The sequence below is a fragment of the Acomys minous genome (assembly GCF_964271855.1).
Source record: "Acomys minous genome assembly, chromosome: 7".
NCBI lineage: Eukaryota > Metazoa > Chordata > Mammalia > Rodentia > Muridae > Acomys > Acomys minous.
Window position 1 is genome coordinate 80829581 of NC_140488.1, and position 21392 is coordinate 80850972.

The window sequence follows — 21392 nt, forward strand, 5'->3', positions numbered from 1 at the left end:
AAGACAAATATCTCAAATAATGCCTGCTGCCATTGCCATTTATCAGCGGGAAGTGACAGGTTAACAGTGAGGGGGACTCCTCAGTAACATGTTGTGGTGGTTTGAATAAAATGGCCCCCATAGACCCATAGGGAACAGCACTATTAGGAAGTGTGGCCTTGTTGAAGTAGGTGTGGCTTTGTTGAAGGAAGTGTGTCTTTAGAGGGTGGGCTTCAAGGTCTCAGAAGCTAAAGTTACACCCTGTGTGGCATTCACTGCCTGCTGCCTCTGGATCCAGATGTAGAGCTCTCAGCGCCTTCTCCAGCACCATGTCTGCCTGCCGCCTGCCATGCTTCCCATCATGCTGGTAATGAACTAAACCTCTGAAACTGTAAGCCAGCCCCAGTAAAATGTTTTCCTTTATAAGGGTTGCCTTGGGCTATCTCAGAAAACTGGGAATAGGGCTCCCTCAAGACCCAGCTATTCCACTCCTTGGAATATATCCAGAAGATGCTCCAGCACACAACAGGGACATATGCTCAACCATGTTCACAGCAGCCTTATTCATAATAGCCAGAACCTGGAAACAGCCTAAGTGTCCCTCAGTAGAAGAATGGATAAAGAAACTGTGGTACATTTACACTATGGAATACTACTCAGCTATTAAAAACAAGGAATTCCTGAGATTTGTGGGCAAATGGATTGAACTAGAAATGAACATAATGAGTGAGTTAACCCAGAAGCAGAAAGAGTCACACGGTATATACTCACTTATATCTGGACACTAGCCCAAGGGTCATGTCCCATGCAAGTCTTCACTTACCAGGAAAGTAGGACAGAGGGGAGGACATCCTGTTGGGACTCTAGGTGAGAGAAGCATGGGAGAATGGGGCAATAGAAGGATCCAGAGGGTCCTAGAAACCTACAAGAAGAACATTATGGTGGGTGGATCTGGGCCCGGGGGTTCTGCTCAAACTATGGCACCAGCCAAGGACAATACATGCAATAAACTTCGAACCCCTACCCAGATCTACACAATGGACAGGACATTCTCCACAGTTGAGTGGAGAGTGGGATCTGACTTTCACACGAACTCTGGTGCCCTATATTTGACCACGTTCCCTGGAGGAGGAGATTTGGTGGCACTCAGAGGAAGGATAGCAGGCTACCAAGAAGAGACTTGATATCCTATGAGCATATACAGGGGGAAGAGGTCCCCTTCAGTCACCGTCATAGGAGAGGGGAGTAAGGGGAAATGAGAGGGAGGGAGGAATGGGAGGATACAAGGGATGGGATAATAATTGAGATGTAATATGAATAAATTATTATATTAAAAAGAAAAAGAGTTGCCTTGGTCATAGTGTCTCTTCACAGAGACAGAACACTGACTAAGACGCAACTATTCCACCATGAGAGCAAACCCTTGGAAAAGCAAAATTTTAATGTGCTGAAATACCTTAAAGAGAATGAAATATTTGTCAATATCTCTACTACTTTACTAGTTCCTGGCTGAAATTAGACAAAACATAGACTATAAGCTCAGTTTATGAGTACATATGATAAGTGGCCTGTAAATGAGACACAATCAAGGACAATAAAATTTAAAAATGTAAGAGCATTACTATTTTTGCATACCAGTTAAATTTTTTCCTACATCTAGACTTGTGTACCCCTCCTTTTAAAAGTTTTTTGGTTTTTTTTTGTTTTTGAAACAGGATCTCTCTATGTAGTTCTGGCACCCTTGAACCACAGAGATCCATTGTCCTCTTCCTTCCACGTGCTGGAATTAAAGGCATGTGCCACCACTCCTGGTCTGTGCGACATTTATGAATGGTAGCTAATGAATTAGTATGACTCAAAAATCTGGCGATGAATAAACAAGTTGTATTACATTGTAATGTTTTAGCACTGAACCTCACCAATGCTAAGAAAACATTTTACTAGTGAACCACATCTCCAGCCCTGGACTTTTTTTTTTTTTAATCCAGGGTATAAGCAGTAGCTAGCCCAACAATCCTAATAATGTTGAAGAGATTTATAAAACACTACTCCTCTGAAATCTGATTCAAACATAGATTGTCTTCTAGAAAACAGCTATATAGCTCTAAATTTTTCCATACAAGCTCAAGGACTCTAATCTCCAGAGTCCATTCCTGAAAACCCAGTTAAATACGTCAACAGCATGAAGTAACTGATTTTGCCTAATTAAAACTCAACTTACCTGATCCCCACTGGACAAAGCGTTCCACCCTGGGCTTAGTTTGGGAGTATATTTCCTAAGAAGATAAAAAGAAATCGAGTGAGTAGGGTTTACTGAATAAATTATCATTTTTAATACTTTTTGGTGATAGGGATGAATCTAGGGCCTCCAGCACATTAAGCATATACACTACAATTGAGCTATACCTCCAGCTAGTAACTGTTTTTAAATAAGGGGACCTACTTTCAGTTTTATTGCTTTTTTCTCTCCTTTGTAATGTCCCTTTCACTACAGTAACTTATTCATCAGGAAGCAAGATTCCTGGTTTTGAAAACCTAATCTTCTCACCTTTAAGACTGAAGGAAAGAAGACAGAAAATCGAGATGTTGGAGAGATAGCTCAGTGGTTAAGAGTGTACACTGTTCTTGCAGAGGGCAATAATTCAATTCCTAAAACCTGTGTCAAGTGGCTTATAATGGCCCGTAACTCAAGCTCCTGGAGGATGCAATGCCTCTATTCCCCACAAGCACCTAAAGTCAGGTGCACATATCCACACACAGACACAGACACACACACAGACACACAGACACACACACACACACACACACACACACACACACACATGCTTGCACATACACAAATAATAAAAACTATCAAAAAAAGACAGAAAATTTATAAGTCTTGAAAATCAGAGGTGATCGTTTCCCCATTAAGATTACTAACACTGTCTTTCAAATTAAGTATACTTTATAATTTGTCATGATTTTAGAGCCTATATTTGAGAAATGCTCCTTTGAAGCAGGAATAGGCACCTTTACTGAAACCAAAAAGTCGATAACTCAATTTTAAAGAGATATCACAATCCTGTAGTAAATGAAGTTAACATTCTCTTAATACAATGGCTTTGAGGGACTAGAGATATCTCAGTAGCAAAGTCCTTACGTAGCATGAGTAAGGAACTCAGCTTCATCCTAGCTCTGGCAAGCAAATATATAAGTCCCCACCCCCAAACAAAAGTGCAGACAATGAAATGTATTGTACATGTGATTGGAGCAAAGGTTCAGCAGTAACAGCACTGGTTGTCCTTGGAGATCTGATTCCCAGCACCAGCATGGTGGCTCATGGCCATCTGTAACTGCAGTGGCAAGAAATCTGACACTCTCACCCACATGGTGCACAGATGTACAAGCAAGCAAAATATCCATACACAAAAAATAATTTTTTTTAAATGGCTTGTTCATGAATATCAAATGGCCCTAAAGGAAATGAGGACTTAGCTAAAAGAATCTTCAAGCACTTTCTATAGTGAAGAAAAGAAACACAGAAATATCAAAAGGTGTCAAAACTAGCTGCCACTTAGAAAAGGATTGCTTCATAAATTTTGGTCCAAATCAGTTTTTGAGACAGGGATTCTCGGCGTAGCCTTGGCTGTCCTGACTTGTTTTGTAAAGCAGGCCGGCCTCAAACTCATAGCTATCCACCTGCCTCTGCCTCCCTGCGCACAGGGATCACAGGCGTGCACCACCACACATGGGTCCGCATACTTCTAAATGGGCTGGAATAACAAATGTTGAATGTGGAGGAGGACTAAAAGAACTGACAGCTCTTCATTAAAATCAACTACTTCTTCATGTTGGCTAAACCTGCTTTTTTCTATCTATAAGAAACAACAACAACAACAAAAAAAAAAAAAAACAGCCGGGTGGTGGTGGCGCACACCTTTAATCCCAGCACTTGGGAAGCAGACACAGGCAGATTGCTGTGACTACAAAGTGAGTCCAGGACATCCAAGGCTACACAGTGAAACCTTGTCTCGAAAAACCAAAAACAAAAAATAGAGGGCTAGAGATATGGCTCAACTGCTAAGAATGCTTGTGGTTTCCCTCCCCTTGAGTAGCAGAATTTTAGCAGAGCCATTATATCTGGCATGAATCTGGAGTGATGGAAGCTAAGCTTTGAAATAGCCTTTTGTCAGTGATTGTTATAAGAGATTTTATGGGGTTGTTCTTTTGAAGGATCCTCAGAGATATGCCAATAAACCAGGAAGTCTCCTACGGCTGAGAACTGATTAGGTGATGGGTCTTTCAAGACCAAAGATGGAGGAAACAAGAGATTCAGTGACAAAGTCAAATTGAAACAATATCTATACACAAACCCAGCTGTACAGAAAATACAAGAAGGAAAACTCCAACCAAAGGAGGTTAAGTACACACATGAAATAAATAATTTCACACCAGCAAAGCCAAAAGAAGACACACAGAAACACACTCTCTCTCTCTCTCTCTCTCTCTCTTCTTCCCTCCCTCCTTCCCTTTACCACTATCAACAACCAAATAGAAATTAATAATCACTGGTTATTAATATCTCTTAATATCAATGGACTCAATTCCTCAATAAAAAGACACAGGCTAACAGAATGGATAGAAAAACAAGATCCATCATTCTGCATACAAGAAATACACCTCAGCTACAAAGACAGACATTACCTCAGACTAAAGGACTTGAAAAAGATTTTCCAAGCAAATGGACCCAAAAAGCAAGCTGAAGTAGCCATTTTAATATCTAATAATATAGACTTTCAACCAAAATTAATCAAAAGAGATGAGGAAGGAAATTTTATATTCATCAAAGGAAAATTCAACCAAGACGACATCACAATTCTGAACATCTATGCCTCAAATACAAAGGAACTCTCACTCATAAAAGAAACATTACTAAAGTTTAAATCACACATCAAACTCCACATATTAATAGTGGGAGACTTCAACACCTTACCATTACCAATGAACAGGTCATCCAGACAGAATCTAAACAAAGAAATAATGGAACTAGCAGATGTTATGACTCAAATGTACCTAAGAGACATCTACAGAACTTTTCACCCAAACACAAAAGAATATACCTTCTTCTCAGCACCTCAAGGAATCCTCTCCAAAACTGACCACATACTTGATCACAAAGCAAGTTTCAACAGATACAAGAAAACTGAAATAACCCCCTTTATCCCATCAGACCACTACAGACTGAAGCTGGATTTCAATAACAACAGAAACAAGAGAAAGCCTACAATGGGTGGAAACGGAACAATTCTCTACTGAGTGACTACTGGTCCAAGGAAGAAAGAAAGAAAGAAAGAAATTAAAGATTTCCTAGAATTCAAGGAAAATGAAGAGACAACATACCCATACTTATGGGACACAATGAAAGTGCTACTAAGAGGAAAGTTCATAGCACTAAGTGCCTTTATAAAGAAACTGGAGATAGCCAGGCAGTGGTGGCGCACGCCTTTAAGCCCAGCACTTGGGAGGCCTAAACAGGAGGATCTCTGTGAGTTCGAGGCCAGCCTGGTCTACAAAGCGAGTCCAGGACTTCCAAGGCTACACAGAGAAACTCTGTCTCAAAAAAAAAAAGAAAAAAACTAAAATAAAAAAAATTTTTATTAAAAAAATAAAGAACACTTGTAAGTCAGACACTCTTAACTTAGGACCATTATTATTACACCTTTTTCTAAAAACAAAGTCAGGGCTAAGTATGATGGCTTACATCTGTAATTCTAACACCTATGCTAGTCAGTGAGTGAGGCAGGAAGACTGCAAGGCAATCTGAGGACAGTCTGGGCTATGTAATGAATTCCAGGTCACCCCTACAGAGTGAGATCCTAAGAAATGAACAAATGGGGGTGGGGGTGGCAGAGAGAGAAAAGGAGAAAGAAGGAGGGAGGGAGGGAGGAAGGATGAACAGACAGAAGAAGAGAAGAAACAAACAAAAAATTAAAACATACAGCCAATGTAGACTTTCATTGTTTTTCAATGTAGACTTTTTATTATTAACTCTTAAGTTGACGTACCTGACACCAAGTTGTATATGGCTCACAGTTATGTCGGAGTTGTGAGAAATGTTCTTCAAGTTCAGTCCTTGGCTCCTCCACATATTTAGACTGAACCTCAGGAACTGAGTAGAGTGAAAGCTGCACATATTAAAACAAAAGAAAAGCATACAGCATGAGATTGTGTAACATAGGATCAGTTTTATAGGCTGCTATTTCTATAGTATGTGGTAAATTACAGTTACCCTGAGAGTTCCGTGCCATCTCTAACTTTAGATTATCTTTGTACCTTGCTTCCTCAATAAAGACAAGAACAAGAGGGCAGGGCTACAAACTGCCCTGTCTTCTCCCTATCTATGCTACTGTCTTGTTTTGGTGATGTGGGGTAGTAAACCCAAGGCCTCAAGCATGCAAGGCAAGCCCTCTATCACTAAACTGCACCTCTAGCCCCCTTTATCCACTTTACAGACTGGTAACTGGTATTGTACCTCAACCTTAAAGCGGAAAGAAATTCTACTAAAGAGTGAATGGAGGAGGGTTTTTTGGGGGGAGCTGGTTACATGGATCAAATATCAGACTGATACTGATCAAAGCAGGTGGGGAAATTCACTGCTCATTTAGTAAAGAGCCTTCTCAGGAGCCACCTCTTTCCCCTCAACCATACTACTCTTCTGAGGCCGGAGAAGAAAGAGAAGCTAACCAGCTTTATATAAACACTATAAAAGTAACCTTACCTGGACACTTGGGAACATCTGAACATCCCTTTATTCCAAGACAACAGAAATCAAATCAAATTTTTAAAAAAATCCAAATACTGCTCCCAGATTTAAAAAAGAAGCTAAACAATGGCAAGAAGATGTCTTATTTCACTGATCTAAGTATTTATTTAAGCGGCTCTAATCTTTCCAGGAGCCAGAAAGAATCCAAGCCATTCAATTCTTTGAAAGAAAAAAATGTGAATATTTCCCTTAGCTTAATAAGCAGTCCAGAATCAGGTAGGCAACTCTAAAAACTGAGTTGCATGAGACCCACAACTGGACAATGTACAGAGAGAGAGAGAGAGCTCTCAGAATGCTCAGCCCTAAAAGGGAGGTCTTCACCACACCCCTTCCCCCTCAGGGTTCAGGGAGCTATACAGAAGAGGAAAGTTGTAAGAACCAGAGGGGCTGGAGGGCTCCAGGGAAACAGTGTCTTCCAGACATAACATGACTGAAGCACATTATGAGCCAGCATGCACGGGCCTGCACAGCTTCAAACTAGACGGGGTCCCAGTGCTGAGAGAAGGAAGTGGATAGAGGTCCCATCCCTAACCAAGACGCTGTCTCCGCTGACCTGTTGCAAAGGAAAATTAGTTCTCACCAATGAAGTCTCACTGGAAATATTAAATCCACTTAGGAGCAGGCCTCATGCCCAGCAGTATATAGCCAACCCAAAACGAATTTAATGGTAGTTTTGTAGACTTTCTGTCTTCTATTGCTTTGCTTGGGCTTTTTTTAGTCTTACTGGCCTTCTGTTTGTATATTAGTTTCAGATTTTGGATTTACAGTGGGGGGCGTGGAAAAGAGGGAGACAGAGAAAGACAGAGAAGGAGGGAGGGGGAGAGAGAGGGACAAAGATGGGGAGAGGAAGAGAGGGAAAGAAGGAGAGAGAGAAAGAAGGAGAGAGGGAGAGAGAGAGACAGAGAGAGAGAGCACGTGCATGTTTCTTATGGCTTTTCTTTTCATTACAGTTTAGTTTTTTACATGTTTGTTTGCCTGTTTGTTTTATTTTTTCTTTTTTTGTTGGTTTTTTGAGACAAGGTTTCTCTGTGTAGCCTTGGCTGTCCTGGACTCTCTTTGTACACCAGGCTGGCCTTGAACCCCCTATGTACTGGGATTACAGAAATGCATCATCATACCTAGCTCTATTTGTTTTCTAAAGAGAGAGAAGTGTGGAATTGGAGAGGTGGGGAAGTGAAAAGGTTTTTGGAGGAATTGGGGGAGGGAAAACCATGATCAGAATATATTGCATGGGGGGCTCAGAGGTTAAGAGCACTGCCTGCTCTTCCAGAGGTCCTGAGTTCAATTCCCAGCAACCACATGGTGGCTCACAGCCATCTATAATGTGATCTGATGCCCTCTTCTGGCGTGCAGGTATACATGCAGATACAGCACTCATACACAAAATAAATAAATCTTATATATATTTTGCATGAAAAAATTTTAGTAAAAAGATAAGTACTTACTGAGAAAAAAAGTGAGTTGTGCTTACAATCCACTGGGATATAGTAAGCTCTCCACTAAAAACTAAATCTATGAGTTATTCCTTAATTATGTCCTTAGTTACATTCCACTATCATCTGTGGAAATATCAGAGTCCAGTAATTTCCCACAGAGATAACAAATAAACTATCAGGAAATGAGTAGGTCTTCCTTTCAAATATTTTCTAAGTGTGCTAAGGGTATATGTTAGTATCCAGTACCTCCAAGAGTAAAAATAAAACTATAAATCTTTTAATATCTTGATACATCATTTATAAAAACTCTAAATCAGTTATTTACAATGGACCATACAGTATCATCATGTTACCTCATCAACCTTCATGTAATTTTTGTGGGATGAGTCCTTTTTAGGTGCTGCATAGACTCTGAAGGTGAGCAGGCTCAGGCTGGCCGGCCCCACAGATCTCTGAATTACCTGAAATGCAAAGGCAATCGTTAAATCTTTTCTCCAAGCTACAAATCAGGCACATACAATATAAGCAGGCCCATAACCTACGCCACTCCCATCCAGAAGATGCATTTTTGAAATTCTGAGGATGTCAAAACATAAGCATGTGTTCTGGAACCATTCAAATTTCACGACTTTATCTTAATTTCCCAAAAATAAAACATCCAAAGCCTTCAATTGAAAAAAATTTAAAAGAGAACAAATTGATACCAATTTACATATGATATGTAATAATGCCCCTGAAAAACGGCCAGCTCTAATTCATCATCTTCCCTCAAACCAGCCTCTCTCTACATCCTATCTCAAGAATGGTGTTTGAAATTCACTCTCAGAATATAATAGACCAATATTAACTACAATCACTGTGCTTTCCACCTTCATCCTCCTAAAATGTTGTATTCTTTGATATCTTCCTCAATCCAAATCCCAGCCACTGATAGCTACCATTCTCCTATCTGCTTCCATCAGCTCAGTATTTTTAGATTACATTTAAGTAAGAGTAAACACATGAAGTAATGAACAAGCTAATTACCTCAATTTAGCCACACCATAATAGATACATATTTCAGAACATCATGCTTATATATAGTAAACACATGCCTTTTGCTCATTAAAAATAAAAATAAGCTGGGAGGTAGTGGCACACGCCTTTAATCCCAGTTCTCAGGAGGCAGAGGCAGGAGAATCTCTTCAAGTTTGAGCTCAGCCTTTTCTATAGAGTGATACCGGGACAGTCAGGGATGCTACTCAGTGAAACCCTGTCTTGAAAAACAAACAAACAAACAAAACTGCTAAAAATAAACCCCAAGTTCATCTTAACCACCACCCTCAATCCTTTTGGTCACGAAGCTCTGGTGATTGTGCCTATTAAATGATCTCATTTCTACTTGCTCTTCTTTATCCCCCACTATACAGCTGAGCCCTTAGACCTCCTAGATTGTTTATAGCAGCATTCTAATTGGTTGCCCAGCCCTCTATGGATTCAACGTACCACACAAGAAAAACTGATCTATCTAAACTACAACACTGATTAGATTCTCTCTATCCTTACTTGAATTTTTTTTTTTAAATTATAACCTAAGACTTTTATGCAAACCAAAGACTTGCTATCAGCAACCACAACCACTTTCTCTAACCCCACTCTGACTCTGGCCACAACATATGAACTTCTTTGTTGAACAAAGAACTGTTCGACAACTGCTCATCCATTGCCTCTTAAGAGATACAGGGAAGAGAAGAGAGAACAGTGAAGGACGTTGTTTTATCTAGGTAGCCATGTGTAGCCAGTGTTTGCTACTTTCTGGGTTCCTTTTTCTCTCTTCCACCCGCCTCCGCCCTTATTAACCCCATAACACTAGATAGGAGAGAAAAGGATAGAGAAGAAAGGAGGCAAAGTTATCATTGGGCTGCTTCCTACTGATTAGAGGCTTCGAGTTCCTTGGGGCAAGTTTGATCTTTGCTGTCAGGATATCTAATTTCTTGTTTCTTTGCCCTCAACTACTTGACAAACCTTAACAAACTGCATCCAACAGAGCAGCCAGCCAGCCTACAGCATTCCAGCCTCTCGGGGCCCTAGTATTTATATAGCTTCTGAAAAGCTCCCAGAATTCCAAGTATCACACACTCACAGAAACTATCTGCAACTGGCAAAACCCCAGCCCTGCTAGAGCAAATCAGTCACCAGCTGTGAAGTGGCCTCTTCTGGGATTAAAACAAAAACATATTCCCGTAACATTCCTGTGGGTTTTTGTTTTTTGTTTTTAAGAAACAAAAATTACAAAATTCTCACTACAGCCATGTTTAGCATCATGGAAATCATAGTATTAAGATTTGCAGTGACTGTAATACAAAAGACTTGGTCACTTGGTAACACAAATCCTTACTCCAAGAATTAAGCTGCTTGGAACTCTCAGAGGACTCTAATATATTGGCTAATTGGAGGTTTTGAATATAGCTACATAAGACCTGAACTGAAGCAGAAAACTAAAAGTCAGCTTAGACAAAAACTGAGTTGCCTTTGCCAGGTTTGCAAACCTCAGGAAGACTGTCACTGAGTTCCCTGGCCCATGTGGCTCAATCTTCCTCTCTGGTATGTTCTACTCTCCAACGCAGTCTCATTCTAATATGGTACATTCTCTAGTGTGGATCTCTTTCAACTCAACTTCTATTTCACAGAGCCCCGCCCCGTGGGGGGGGGACTTAATACTCAGAAGAAACTAAGCAGCTGGACCACTATTTGGTTAGATGGGGCCCTACTAAATGCTGTAAAGGGGCAGGATGCCATTATTTAAAAAGAAAACAAACCAAAAAAAGACAGTGGTCTTTGACTCAGGGTTCTCCTCCCTTAATCAAGTAACTGGGATTACAGATATTTGCCACCATACTCAGTGGCTGCCGTTATCGTAAATATTAAATACATTGTTGTTTGTCTCTTTCTTCTGAAGCTTGACAAGGACTTACGATTACAAAACAAATTCAGCCTGGTAAGCAGGATCACCATGATGACAATTAGAACAGGCCAACTAGAACCTGACTTCAAAATGAGATGCTTCTTGCACACCAGCTGGATGTCACCGTAAAGCAGATATGGCCGCTGGCTTAAAGAGCTTCTGGGAAATTCAGGAGGTGACTCAAAAAGACTCAAGCAGCTAACTATGAAGACTTCTTGAGTATAAGGTCAGCTATAGGCTATAGAGCGAGATCAAGCCCAGCCTAGGCCTCATACCCAAGCCCTGCCTCTAACAAAATCCAAAAGCTCAGGCACAGATCAGTAATTCTTCAGCTCCAGCCACAAGAGTAGATCCCTACAAGTTAGCCAAGGTAATTAATCTGGCAAGGTCAGAAACATTTAGATCATAATGGGTACACAGAAACTAAGCTGTTTTGGCTGCTTTGCAAATTAAAGAGTACTGCTCAGAATTCTGCAACTTGAGGGCCACATTATTGACCCAGTAAAACTGTTTAAAAACAAATGGAAAACTCAAGTTATTCTAGACACTCCCAAATCCGCAAACCCCTGACAACTTGCCTTCTAATGCTATCCAGTGGATGGTCTCTTCTATTTTTAGTAGGAAGCCTGTGCTGGCTGTTTTTATGTCAATTTGACAACAACCTACAGTCATTTGAGAGATGGGAATCTCAACTAAGCACTAAGAAAATGTCTCTAAAAATCCGGCTGCAGATAAGTCTGTGATTACTGTTGGAGAGCCCAGCCCATTACAGTTAGGGCCACCCCTGGTCTCTATAAGAAAGCAGGCTGAGTAAGCTATAGAGAGCAAGCCAGTAAGCAGCACCCCTCTATGGCCTCAGCATCAGCTCCTGCTTAAATTCCTGTTCTGATTTCCTCAATGACGAACAGTGATGTGGAAGTGTAAGCCTAATAAATAAACCCTTCCCTCCCCAACTTGCTTTTGGGCCATGGTGTTTCAGCACAGCAATAATAACCCTAATTAAGACAAAGCCATTTATCCTTCCACAAGTCCATACCTTTCATCTTATTGGGCTTTCCATTTAAATTATGTAGCCCTTTCCTTTTCACTAAAAGACCTTTTGTATACTTATGGACATGAGAAATCTCAGAATCACCTAACAACTGGATTAAAAGCATAGATTCCAGCACCTTCTCCTAAAGAGTCTGACTTCGTAAGTCTCAAGGAACGCAAGAACTTGTTGCCACCACAAACCAAGTATCAAAAATCCACAAGATGCTTAGGGAACAGATACTGAACATGAGCTGGTACAAATAATTAAGTGCACTTATTTTTAAGAACATTTTAAAGACTCTGAAATGAAATGAAAATTGTCCAAAACATAAAAAACAAAAACATGACTAACTTATACTCCAGAATACCCGCTCATATTAATCAAGATGTGCTAATACTCTCCTCTTCCTTCTCCTTTTCAAGGGGAGGGGTGCTAGGGATTAAAATCAGGGGCTCAGGCATGCTAGGCAAGTGCTGTATACCACTTGAGCTACATACCCTACCCTGACACTCCACTCTTAATGCTCAATTACTACCTTAACCTTCTACTAGCCTTCCACCTCCCTGCATCGAAAATTCTGGTTTTGTCTTTTAAAGATTTATTTAGGGGAGGTGTGTTCAGGTGCTTGTGAACCACCTGATATGGGTTCTGGGAACCAAACTCTGATCTTCTGAAAGAACAGTGGGTGCTTTTAACTGCTGAGCCTCTCTCCAGCATTTTTTCCTTTTCTTTGTTCTTCCTTTCTCTTAAAAATGTCTGGAGGGCTTTTGTTTTGTTTTGTTTTTTATAGTGGTGGTACTGAGACTAGAACCCAGGCCTTCAGGCATGCTAGGCAAGCTCTCTACCACTAAGCTACATGCTAGAGCACAATTGTAATTTTACTTTTGGAGACAGGGTCTTATGTAGCTCACCTGGCTTTGAGCTCAACGTTTAGCCAGTGAAAACCTAAATGTCTGATCCTCATCTCCACCTCCTAGTGTTAGGACTACTTCTGAGGACTACCAAGCCCAGTTTATGTGAAACAAGGGCTTTGTACATAAGAGGCAAAGCACTCTACAAACTAAATTATATTCCCAGTCCCTCAATTTATTTTAAGATAGGCAGTAATCACAAAAGTATGGCTTTTTTTTTTTTATTTAGCAAAGCCACCCAACAGTCTGATGTTTCGAGTCAGTGTTACTGGGAATGGCCTCTGTAAAGAGCAGCAACAAAATAATCCACAGGTTTGAAAGATGAGGATTTTTTTAATACACCACAATCTTTGCAGCTATATCCACAGAGGATATATGGGATCCCATTTAACAGCTGCTACTTTCACAATATTAAAAATAGTTTCAATCAAGCTTCTCTTTAATATCAAGTCACATAAAATTTCAACTATAAACTAATCAAAGAAATCTGATTGCAAAACTTGTATGAAGAGATCTATAATGCTTTATTTTTATTTTTTAAATGTCTCTCTACCTGGCCCAAACGGACCTTGAATTCTCCATCCTCCTGCCTCAGATCCTTAGTTCTGAGATTGAGTGTATACCATCATACCTGGCTCTATGCTTTCATTATTGTACTCTAGGTATTAGATCACTGAGCTGACTGTCATACAACTTGTACATTAAAATGTGCAGCTTTTTCCAAAGTCATATAAAATCATCTTAAATCTCTATGAAAAAACCAATGTTACATGAATATTTTTAAAGTAAATGTCATTTAAAATTAGATATTCTTATACTTATAAGAAGAGGTATAGCCACATTTCCCCCAAAAATGTTATAGTGATTCTGTGATCATTCATCTTTTCTCCAATAGTTTCCATTCTGCACGTATTTATTCATTTGAAATAGAATACTCCTATGGCTAAGGGCATCATGTAGCTCAGTGGTAGGGCACATGCCTGATGTGCTTCAAGATCCTGGCTCCCATCTTCAGCACCATACACACTAAAAGCCTTTCCCTTTTGATTCTCCAGTTGTTTAAGGGGTCAAAATCTAAAATAGGGGAGCTGAAGAGAGGGCTCTATAGCTAAGAGCATGGGATGCTCTTCCAGAGGAGCCAAGTTTCATTCCCAGCACCCACATGGTAGCTCACACTTGTCTATAACTACAGCCTCAGGGGATCTAGTGACCTCCTCTGACTTCTGTGGGCAACAGGCAACAGGCAACATAGTGCACAGACATGCAAGCAAAGAAAGCACTCATATACAGTTTTTAAGATGTAAAGTGTATTTTTTAAGTCTATGAAAACTGGCTACATTTTTCAAGATTATGTGTAATGGAAGTTTTGGGTTCTTTGTGAACTCAGTTGTGTTATGAAAATATGTCTTTGTTTTAATCCCAAGTGTGGGATTTCAGTCTGGGCTTTGGTTTATCCACAACTGGTAACTGTCTCATGTGGGACATGCTAGAGGAGAGGAGAGGAGAGGAAAGGAGAGGAGAGGACAGGACAGAGGGAGGGAGGGGAGAGAGGGGAGGGGAGGGGAGGGAGGGGAGAGAGGGGAGGGGAGGGGAGGGGAGGGGAGAGAGAGGGGGAGGGGGAGGGAGGGGATGGAGAGAGAAAGGGAGAGAAAGTAAGAGAGAGGGGGGAAAGAGGGGAGAGAGGAAGAAAGGGAGGGAGAGAGGGAAGGAAGACGGGGAGAGAGGGAAGAGATGGGGAGAGGTAGAGAGAGAAAGGGAGAGAGGGAGAGAGAGGTTGGGAAAGAGAAAGAGAGAGTGAGAGGGGGAGAGACAGAGGGAGAGAAACAGAGGGGGAGGGAGAGGGAGAGAGGAGAGAGAGAGAGAGAGAGAGAGAGAGAGAGAGAGAGAGAGAGAGAGAGAGAGAGCGCAGTATGGAGAGACCAGAAGCAGATGGTGTGGCAGCTTGGAGATAGATGGAGAGAAATGTTTGAATGCAGCGGCTTGGAGGAGACCGCTTGCTGCGTTTGCTATTGATGGAGATTAGTATTGCCCCAACAGAACCCACTGACCCTCAATAGCTGGGAGAAGTAAAGGGGTCTGTGGTCTCCTCTCCCCATTATTCTTCTTTCTCTTACCCAGGGTTACAGGTTGGTGGAGGCTTCAATACCCCAAATAAAATAGTTTAAAATCAAAGTCAATAGTTCTGCTTGTTCTAAATAACTAACATAAAACTGAAAGATAAAGTATGTACAATCTTTTAAGGTAAAACTAACCGATGACAACAATCAATAGTTTGGTCCAAATAACACTACATTGGTGTTCATAAGAACATATTACTAGGGGGCTGGAGAGATGGCTCAGAGGTTCAGAGCACTGCCTGCTCTTCCAAAGGCCCTGAGTTCTGTGGGCCTTTGTCTGCAGGTGGAGGAGATGCTCCCTCCTGGTAAGCTTCCTGCTGGGACATAGGTAAGCAGACACCCCTGTTGATAACCCACCAGACGCAAATGTATTACAGAGATAGTTCCTTGCAGTCCCTTACCCACACAAAAGGTGTTAAAAGCTGGCTTTTTGAAGAAAAACATATCAAAGGTGCCCTGGAGACAAGCCCCGGGAAGTGTCCTGGGAGTGTCTCCTGCTAGTCAGGTACCCTTAGTTTAAAAACCCAGAGGCTGGAAGTGGGCAAACACACTACCCATTTCTCCCTCTGTAGCTTCCTGTCCTTGTCTTTCTTTTATCATTAAGCTTAGTGAATTAAAATCTAGTTCGTTGACTCTTGACTGTCTTCATTTTAATCAAGTGTGGTCTGGCCTTTCATACGCCAGAGGCGCCCTTTCCCCCTCAGAAAGGGACACAGATTCCCATGGTCTCAAGCCAGGCTGAGTGCTGCAGCCCCGCTTCCCTCCCTGCCCTGAAGGCCTTCTTCGGGACTGGTTCTCGGGGCAGAGCCTTCTTCAGCTAGCCTCCAGAAGGCTGAAGGAAACTCTGTGACCCGATTCTCAGCCCAGCCTCCCGGAGAGAGTTCAATTTCCAGCAACCATCTATCATGAGATCTGGTGCCCTCTTCTAGCACGCAGACATAATTCAGGCAAAACACTGTATACTTAATGAATAAATAAATCTTTAAAAAAAATAGAACATATTACTAATAATTTCTTATAAACTGAATTAAAAGTAAAGAGAAACATTTTAAATTCATTCACAACTCTAGGAACATCAAAATAGATTACCTTACCCTAAGCAGGCACTCGGTGAGTGTCTCCATGTCACAGTGCCTCCTCAGCTCTGTATACAGTCGCATGCCCCACCACTGAGTTATCCCTCTAGCCTGACCCAGCTTTTCTTTCTATGAGGGTCATGCATCCAACACAACAGAAGCTTGCTCTGGGTAGGGGTTGAAAGTAACATTGATAAATCATATATAAGCAGAATGTATTGCCCCTATTTGCATAACATATTAAAAAATAAATTTTACTTATCATATGTAATCACAGCTTCCATTTCTAAATGCTTTTGAATCATCTTTTAAGCCTGTAAGAAATTCATTTTCTGTGATTTAAAATAAGAACAAGAAACAGGCCTGGAGGGATGGTTCAGTGGTTAAGAGTACTAGTTGCTCTTCTAGGAGCTGGGTTTGATTCCCAGCACCCACATGGCACCTCATAATTGTATATAACTCCAGTTCCAGGGCACTGGATGCCCTCTTCAGGTTTCCATGAGTACCAAGCACACACATGGTGTACATCCAACCATCCATCCAGGCAAACAGTCTAACACATAAAATAAATAAATCCTTAAAAAAAAAAAAAGAACAAAAGCCTATTGTACAACGACACTTGTTTTTTTAAGTAGGGGAAGCAGACTGTAGTTCAAATCCATTGATGTTTTTATTTTTACTAATTTATTTTTATTTTATGTGCATTGGTGAGGGTGTCTGATCTTGGAGTTACAGACAGTTGTGAGCTGCAATGTGGGTGCTGGGAATTGAACCAGGATCCTCTGGAAGAACAGCCAGTGCTCTTAACTGGTGAGCCATCTCTCCAGCCCCTTGTTTAATCTTTATTGAGGTAAAAAGCTGAGAATCCTTGAAGCAATGTAGTATATTTTACACTTGACCTTAGCCAAAAGGTTCAGGAACAATGACTGTTTTTGTTCAGAGCTCATACTAGTTCCCATTTAAGGATTTTTTTTTTCGAGACAGGGTTTCTCTGTGTAGCCCTGGCTGTCCTGGACTCACTTTGTAGACCAGGCTGACCTCGAACTCACAGAGACCCACCTGCCTCAGCCTCCCGAGTGCTGGGATTAAAGGCGTGCGCCACCTTGCTAGGCTTCTTTATTCCTTCTTTAACAAAGATTTTCACCACAAATCCAGATTGTCTTCAACTAATTGAATCTTAGACATTATTTTTACTTTAAAAATATTGTTCTGAAGACAGGTGAGTTTTAAAGAAAATTCACTCAATATACAAGTACACTATAATGCACAGTGGTACCATTAAAATACAGTTTAATGTTCAGTTAGAGGCTTTTGGTAAATTGAAAACTCTTTGACCTTTGTTCTAAACTCTTGCTTCTCCAAGTCTTAGTGTACAGGGAACACAAGCTTCAAAAGCCACATTAAGAAGCTGATACTAGGGGCTGGAGAGATGGCTGATGGGTTAAGAGCACTGAATGCTCCTGTGGAGGTCCTGAGTTCAATTCCCAGCAACCACAAGGTGGCTCACAACCATCAGTGATCTGACGCCCTCTTCTGGCCTGCAGGTGTAATGCAGGCAGAGCACTGTACACATAATAAATAAATCTGTAAAAAAAGAAAGAAAGAAAGAAAGAAAGAAAGAAAGAAAGAAAGAAAGAAAGAAAGAAAGAAAGAAAGAAAGAAAGAAACTGGCACTACTTGGGGGCTAGAGAGATGGCTCAGAGGTTAAGAGCACTGCCTGCTCTACCAGAGGTCCTAAGTTCAATTCCCAGCAACCACATGGTGGCTCACATCTATACTGGGATCTGGTGCCCTCTTCTGGCATGCAGGTGTACATGCAGGCAGAGCACTCACATTAAATAAATAAATCTTTAAAAAGAAACTGGCACTACTGAAGTTTCCTAACAAAACTAACATAAACTAGGGGAAACCCTTAACAACATTTCTAAAATATATCTTTTCTGAGATTTATTTTTATTATTTCTGCAGATAAGAAGAATGTTAGTCTCTCTTGAGGTAACAGGGAGTTGTTCAAGATCTTAACATTGAACTCAATTCTCCCCCACTGACATTTTTTTGAGAAAGGGTCTCTCTACCTAGCTCTGGCTATCCTGGACCTCACCATGCAGACCAAGATGGTCTCTAACTCACAGAGTTCTGCCCGCCTCCTCAGTGCTGAGATAAGAGGCGTGCTCCACCATGCCGGCTCCTACACTGACTTTGTGTGAGAATTTTCTTCACTGTTAAGAAAACCCTTTCAGCCTTGCCTGGTTAACATCCAAGGTCAGAGCAAATGTGTTCTTTATGAAGTCTGATGCCCTCTGCTGGAGTTCCATGTGTTCTATGTTTGTTCTCAAAGTCGTGTGACTGTTCACAAACTGGATGCCAAGATTCCTCCTTTCGAGATTCTGATGCCGTTGGCCTTGAGTCCACACTGGTCATGGAAATTTCCATAAGCTTCCCATATGACTAAAGCATGCAGTCTAGGGTGAGATCCATCCCATTATAATATACTTGCTACATCTGTGCCAATAACCACATGTAAGATTTAAATCAAAGTTTTATAGTTCCATAGAAGTATTGAAAACCCAGAGATCACTGGGTTCCGCCTAACAGATAAATCCTGGAGGCTGGGGAGATGACTTAGCAGGAAACGGGGCTTGCTGCCCTTCTCCAGGACCCAAGCTCAGTTCCTGATTCCCAGCACCTATGTCAAGGAGCTCACAAGCACCTCCAGCTCCAGCTCTAAGGGATCCAGAGGCCTCCGCTGGCCTCCCAGGGTACCAGCACACATACACGGCATTCACTTCCAAATTCATATAAGTGAAAAAATCAAATTGTTTTTAAAGTAAAACTGAACTAAGTGAAGGGCCCTCCAGTTATATCTTAAATAACCATAATGCATAACTAGATTGGGGAATTCTCTTCTAGATAAGAACCGAGTCATTTCACTTATACTACATAGAACATTAACTATGCCCAGGCCATAGCCAGACAGTGATGAAATCTGTGAAATGAATGAAATCTAGTATTGTACATGGGGAGTAGATGTATTCAACATTCAAACTTCCTGATACGGCACAAAACAAAACTGCTTCCAACAACAGAATCCAAATTCTGGCACACTTTTCAAATGTGATTTGTTTTTTTAAATCCACTAATGCTACCTAGTGCCCTGAGGATAAAAAGCCAAATCAAAACAATGGCCACAGGGCTAGAGTAGTGGCTCAGTGGTTAAGGGTTCATATTATTCTTACAGAGGATCCCACTTTGATTCCCAGCACTCACATCTGGCAGCTCACAAATAGCTGCAACTCCTCTAGCTTAAGGGAGCCAACACTTCTCTGACCTCCTTGGGCACATACATAAACACACAGAAACAAAAATAGACAATTTTAGGGGCTGAAGAGATGGCTCAGAGGTTAAGAGCACTGGCTGGTCTTCCAATTCTCAGCACCCACATGGCAGCTCACAACTGTCTGTAACTCCAGCTAAAAATAAAAAATAAATAAACAAAATACAAATTTAAAAAGAAATCATGGTTACAGTTTAAACGTTAAGTGCCCTGAACAAGCTCCACACACTGTTCTTCCCTACCAACACCTATGCTCTCGATTCTTGTACCTTCCGGTCCTAGTCTCCTGAAGGTGCCAATTCCCAAAACCAGACCAGTCCTGTCATTTGTTCTGTCCCCTCTAAGCAATGACTTGTGGTGATGAAAGTATCAGCATAGCCCTTGAAAAGCCTTTTTACTCTTGGTAGATGCCTCTTCCAAATCCTACCCATTCATAAAACACAGGATACATGCACTAAAGATCTTACTAAATAAAACCTTAACTGTTCAAAGTGTGACCAGCAGCATCAATGACACTGAGATGCTCAAAAGAAAAAAAAAAAGGGAGAATCTGAGGTCCCATCCCAAACTAGTTTTTAACAAAAGTCACATGTACATTAAAGTTTGATGAGCTATGGTTCTCAACTGCTAATGCCTGCTATCACTCTTACTATCCTGAAATAAAATTCTTCATTCACTGACACACATGATTTTATTTATATATAATATATATGCTTACTTTTATATATAACACAATACTAGAAGGCACTCTGTACACTACCAGAGAAGAAAGGCAAACACCAACCCAGACACAAGCCCTGTGATCTACAATGGTGACCTGCCTGCAGGATATTCTGGTGCAATAGTGGCACAAAAGCTGTGGGCGTATCCAACAACTATTTAATTAAAACTAAGGCCCACACTATCAGATGGAACCCTTGCCTGACACTGCCTGAGACTTAAGACCCATGGATCTAGGGGAAAACCGAATACTACTGCTCTGCTAAAGAATGTAGCAATAAAATGACTCCTAATGATATTCTGATATACTCATATATCAGTCTTTTGCTCAACCAGCGTCAGAGAAGCTTCCTCCTGCAGCAGATGGGAACAAATACGGTGATCCACACCTGGACAATACACAGAAAGTGACAGACCCTGGAACACTCAGTCCTAAATAGGCTATCTCCATCAAATCTGTCCCCCTCGGGCTCAGAGAACCCTGTAGAAAAGGAGGAGGAAAGGTTATAAGAGCCAAAGGGGATTGTAGGCAATAAGGAAATAAGCCCTTCTAAATAAAGCATGGCAGACACACTAATAAACTCACAGAGACTGGGGCATCATGCACAGGACCTGCATGGGTCTACACCAGATAGGGGCCCGGTGCTGACGGAAGTGGATGCAGGTTCCATTCCCAGCCCCCACATGTTATCTGACAACCCCATTTGTAACCCCAGTTCCAGGGGATCATAGTCCTCTTCTGGCCTCTGTGTACAGCAGGCGAGTATGTAGTTCACAGACATACATATAAGGAAAATACACATAAAATAAAATAAAACAAATGCTCAAAACAACTAAAGACACAAAGAATAACCCCTGGAATTTCCAAAACTTACCACCCAAAGAAGTGGTACCCGTCAGTTGAGAACCACTGTTCTATAATATCACATCTTTTTCCTTCCCTTTTTCTCCCTCCTATAAAAATATAAAATAAAATAAACAACTTATCTGAGTCATGAATCTTTGCTAATCTTTCATTTCCAGAAATAAACTTACAT

At 41.1% G+C, this 21392-nt stretch overlaps 1 protein-coding gene across 2 annotated transcripts in view; it reads right to left on the reverse strand.

Moving 5' to 3' along the window:
- APOO (apolipoprotein O) overlaps positions 1-21392 on the reverse strand; it is a 49115-nt gene that overhangs the window by 26026 nt on the left and 1697 nt on the right. The window contains exons 2-5 of one of the 2 annotated variants that reach the window (XM_084789361.1): positions 21231-21309; positions 8574-8681; positions 6027-6146; positions 2201-2255 (exon numbers count right to left, since the gene is read on the reverse strand). In XM_084789361.1, the coding sequence (XP_084645487.1) occupies positions 2201-2255; positions 6027-6146; positions 8574-8588 (190 nt within the window). In that variant the 5' untranslated portion in view covers positions 8589-8681; positions 21231-21309. The remainder of the gene's footprint in view (positions 1-2200; positions 2256-6026; positions 6147-8573; positions 8682-21230; positions 21310-21392) is intronic. The other variant, XM_084789360.1, reaches the window with a different exon arrangement.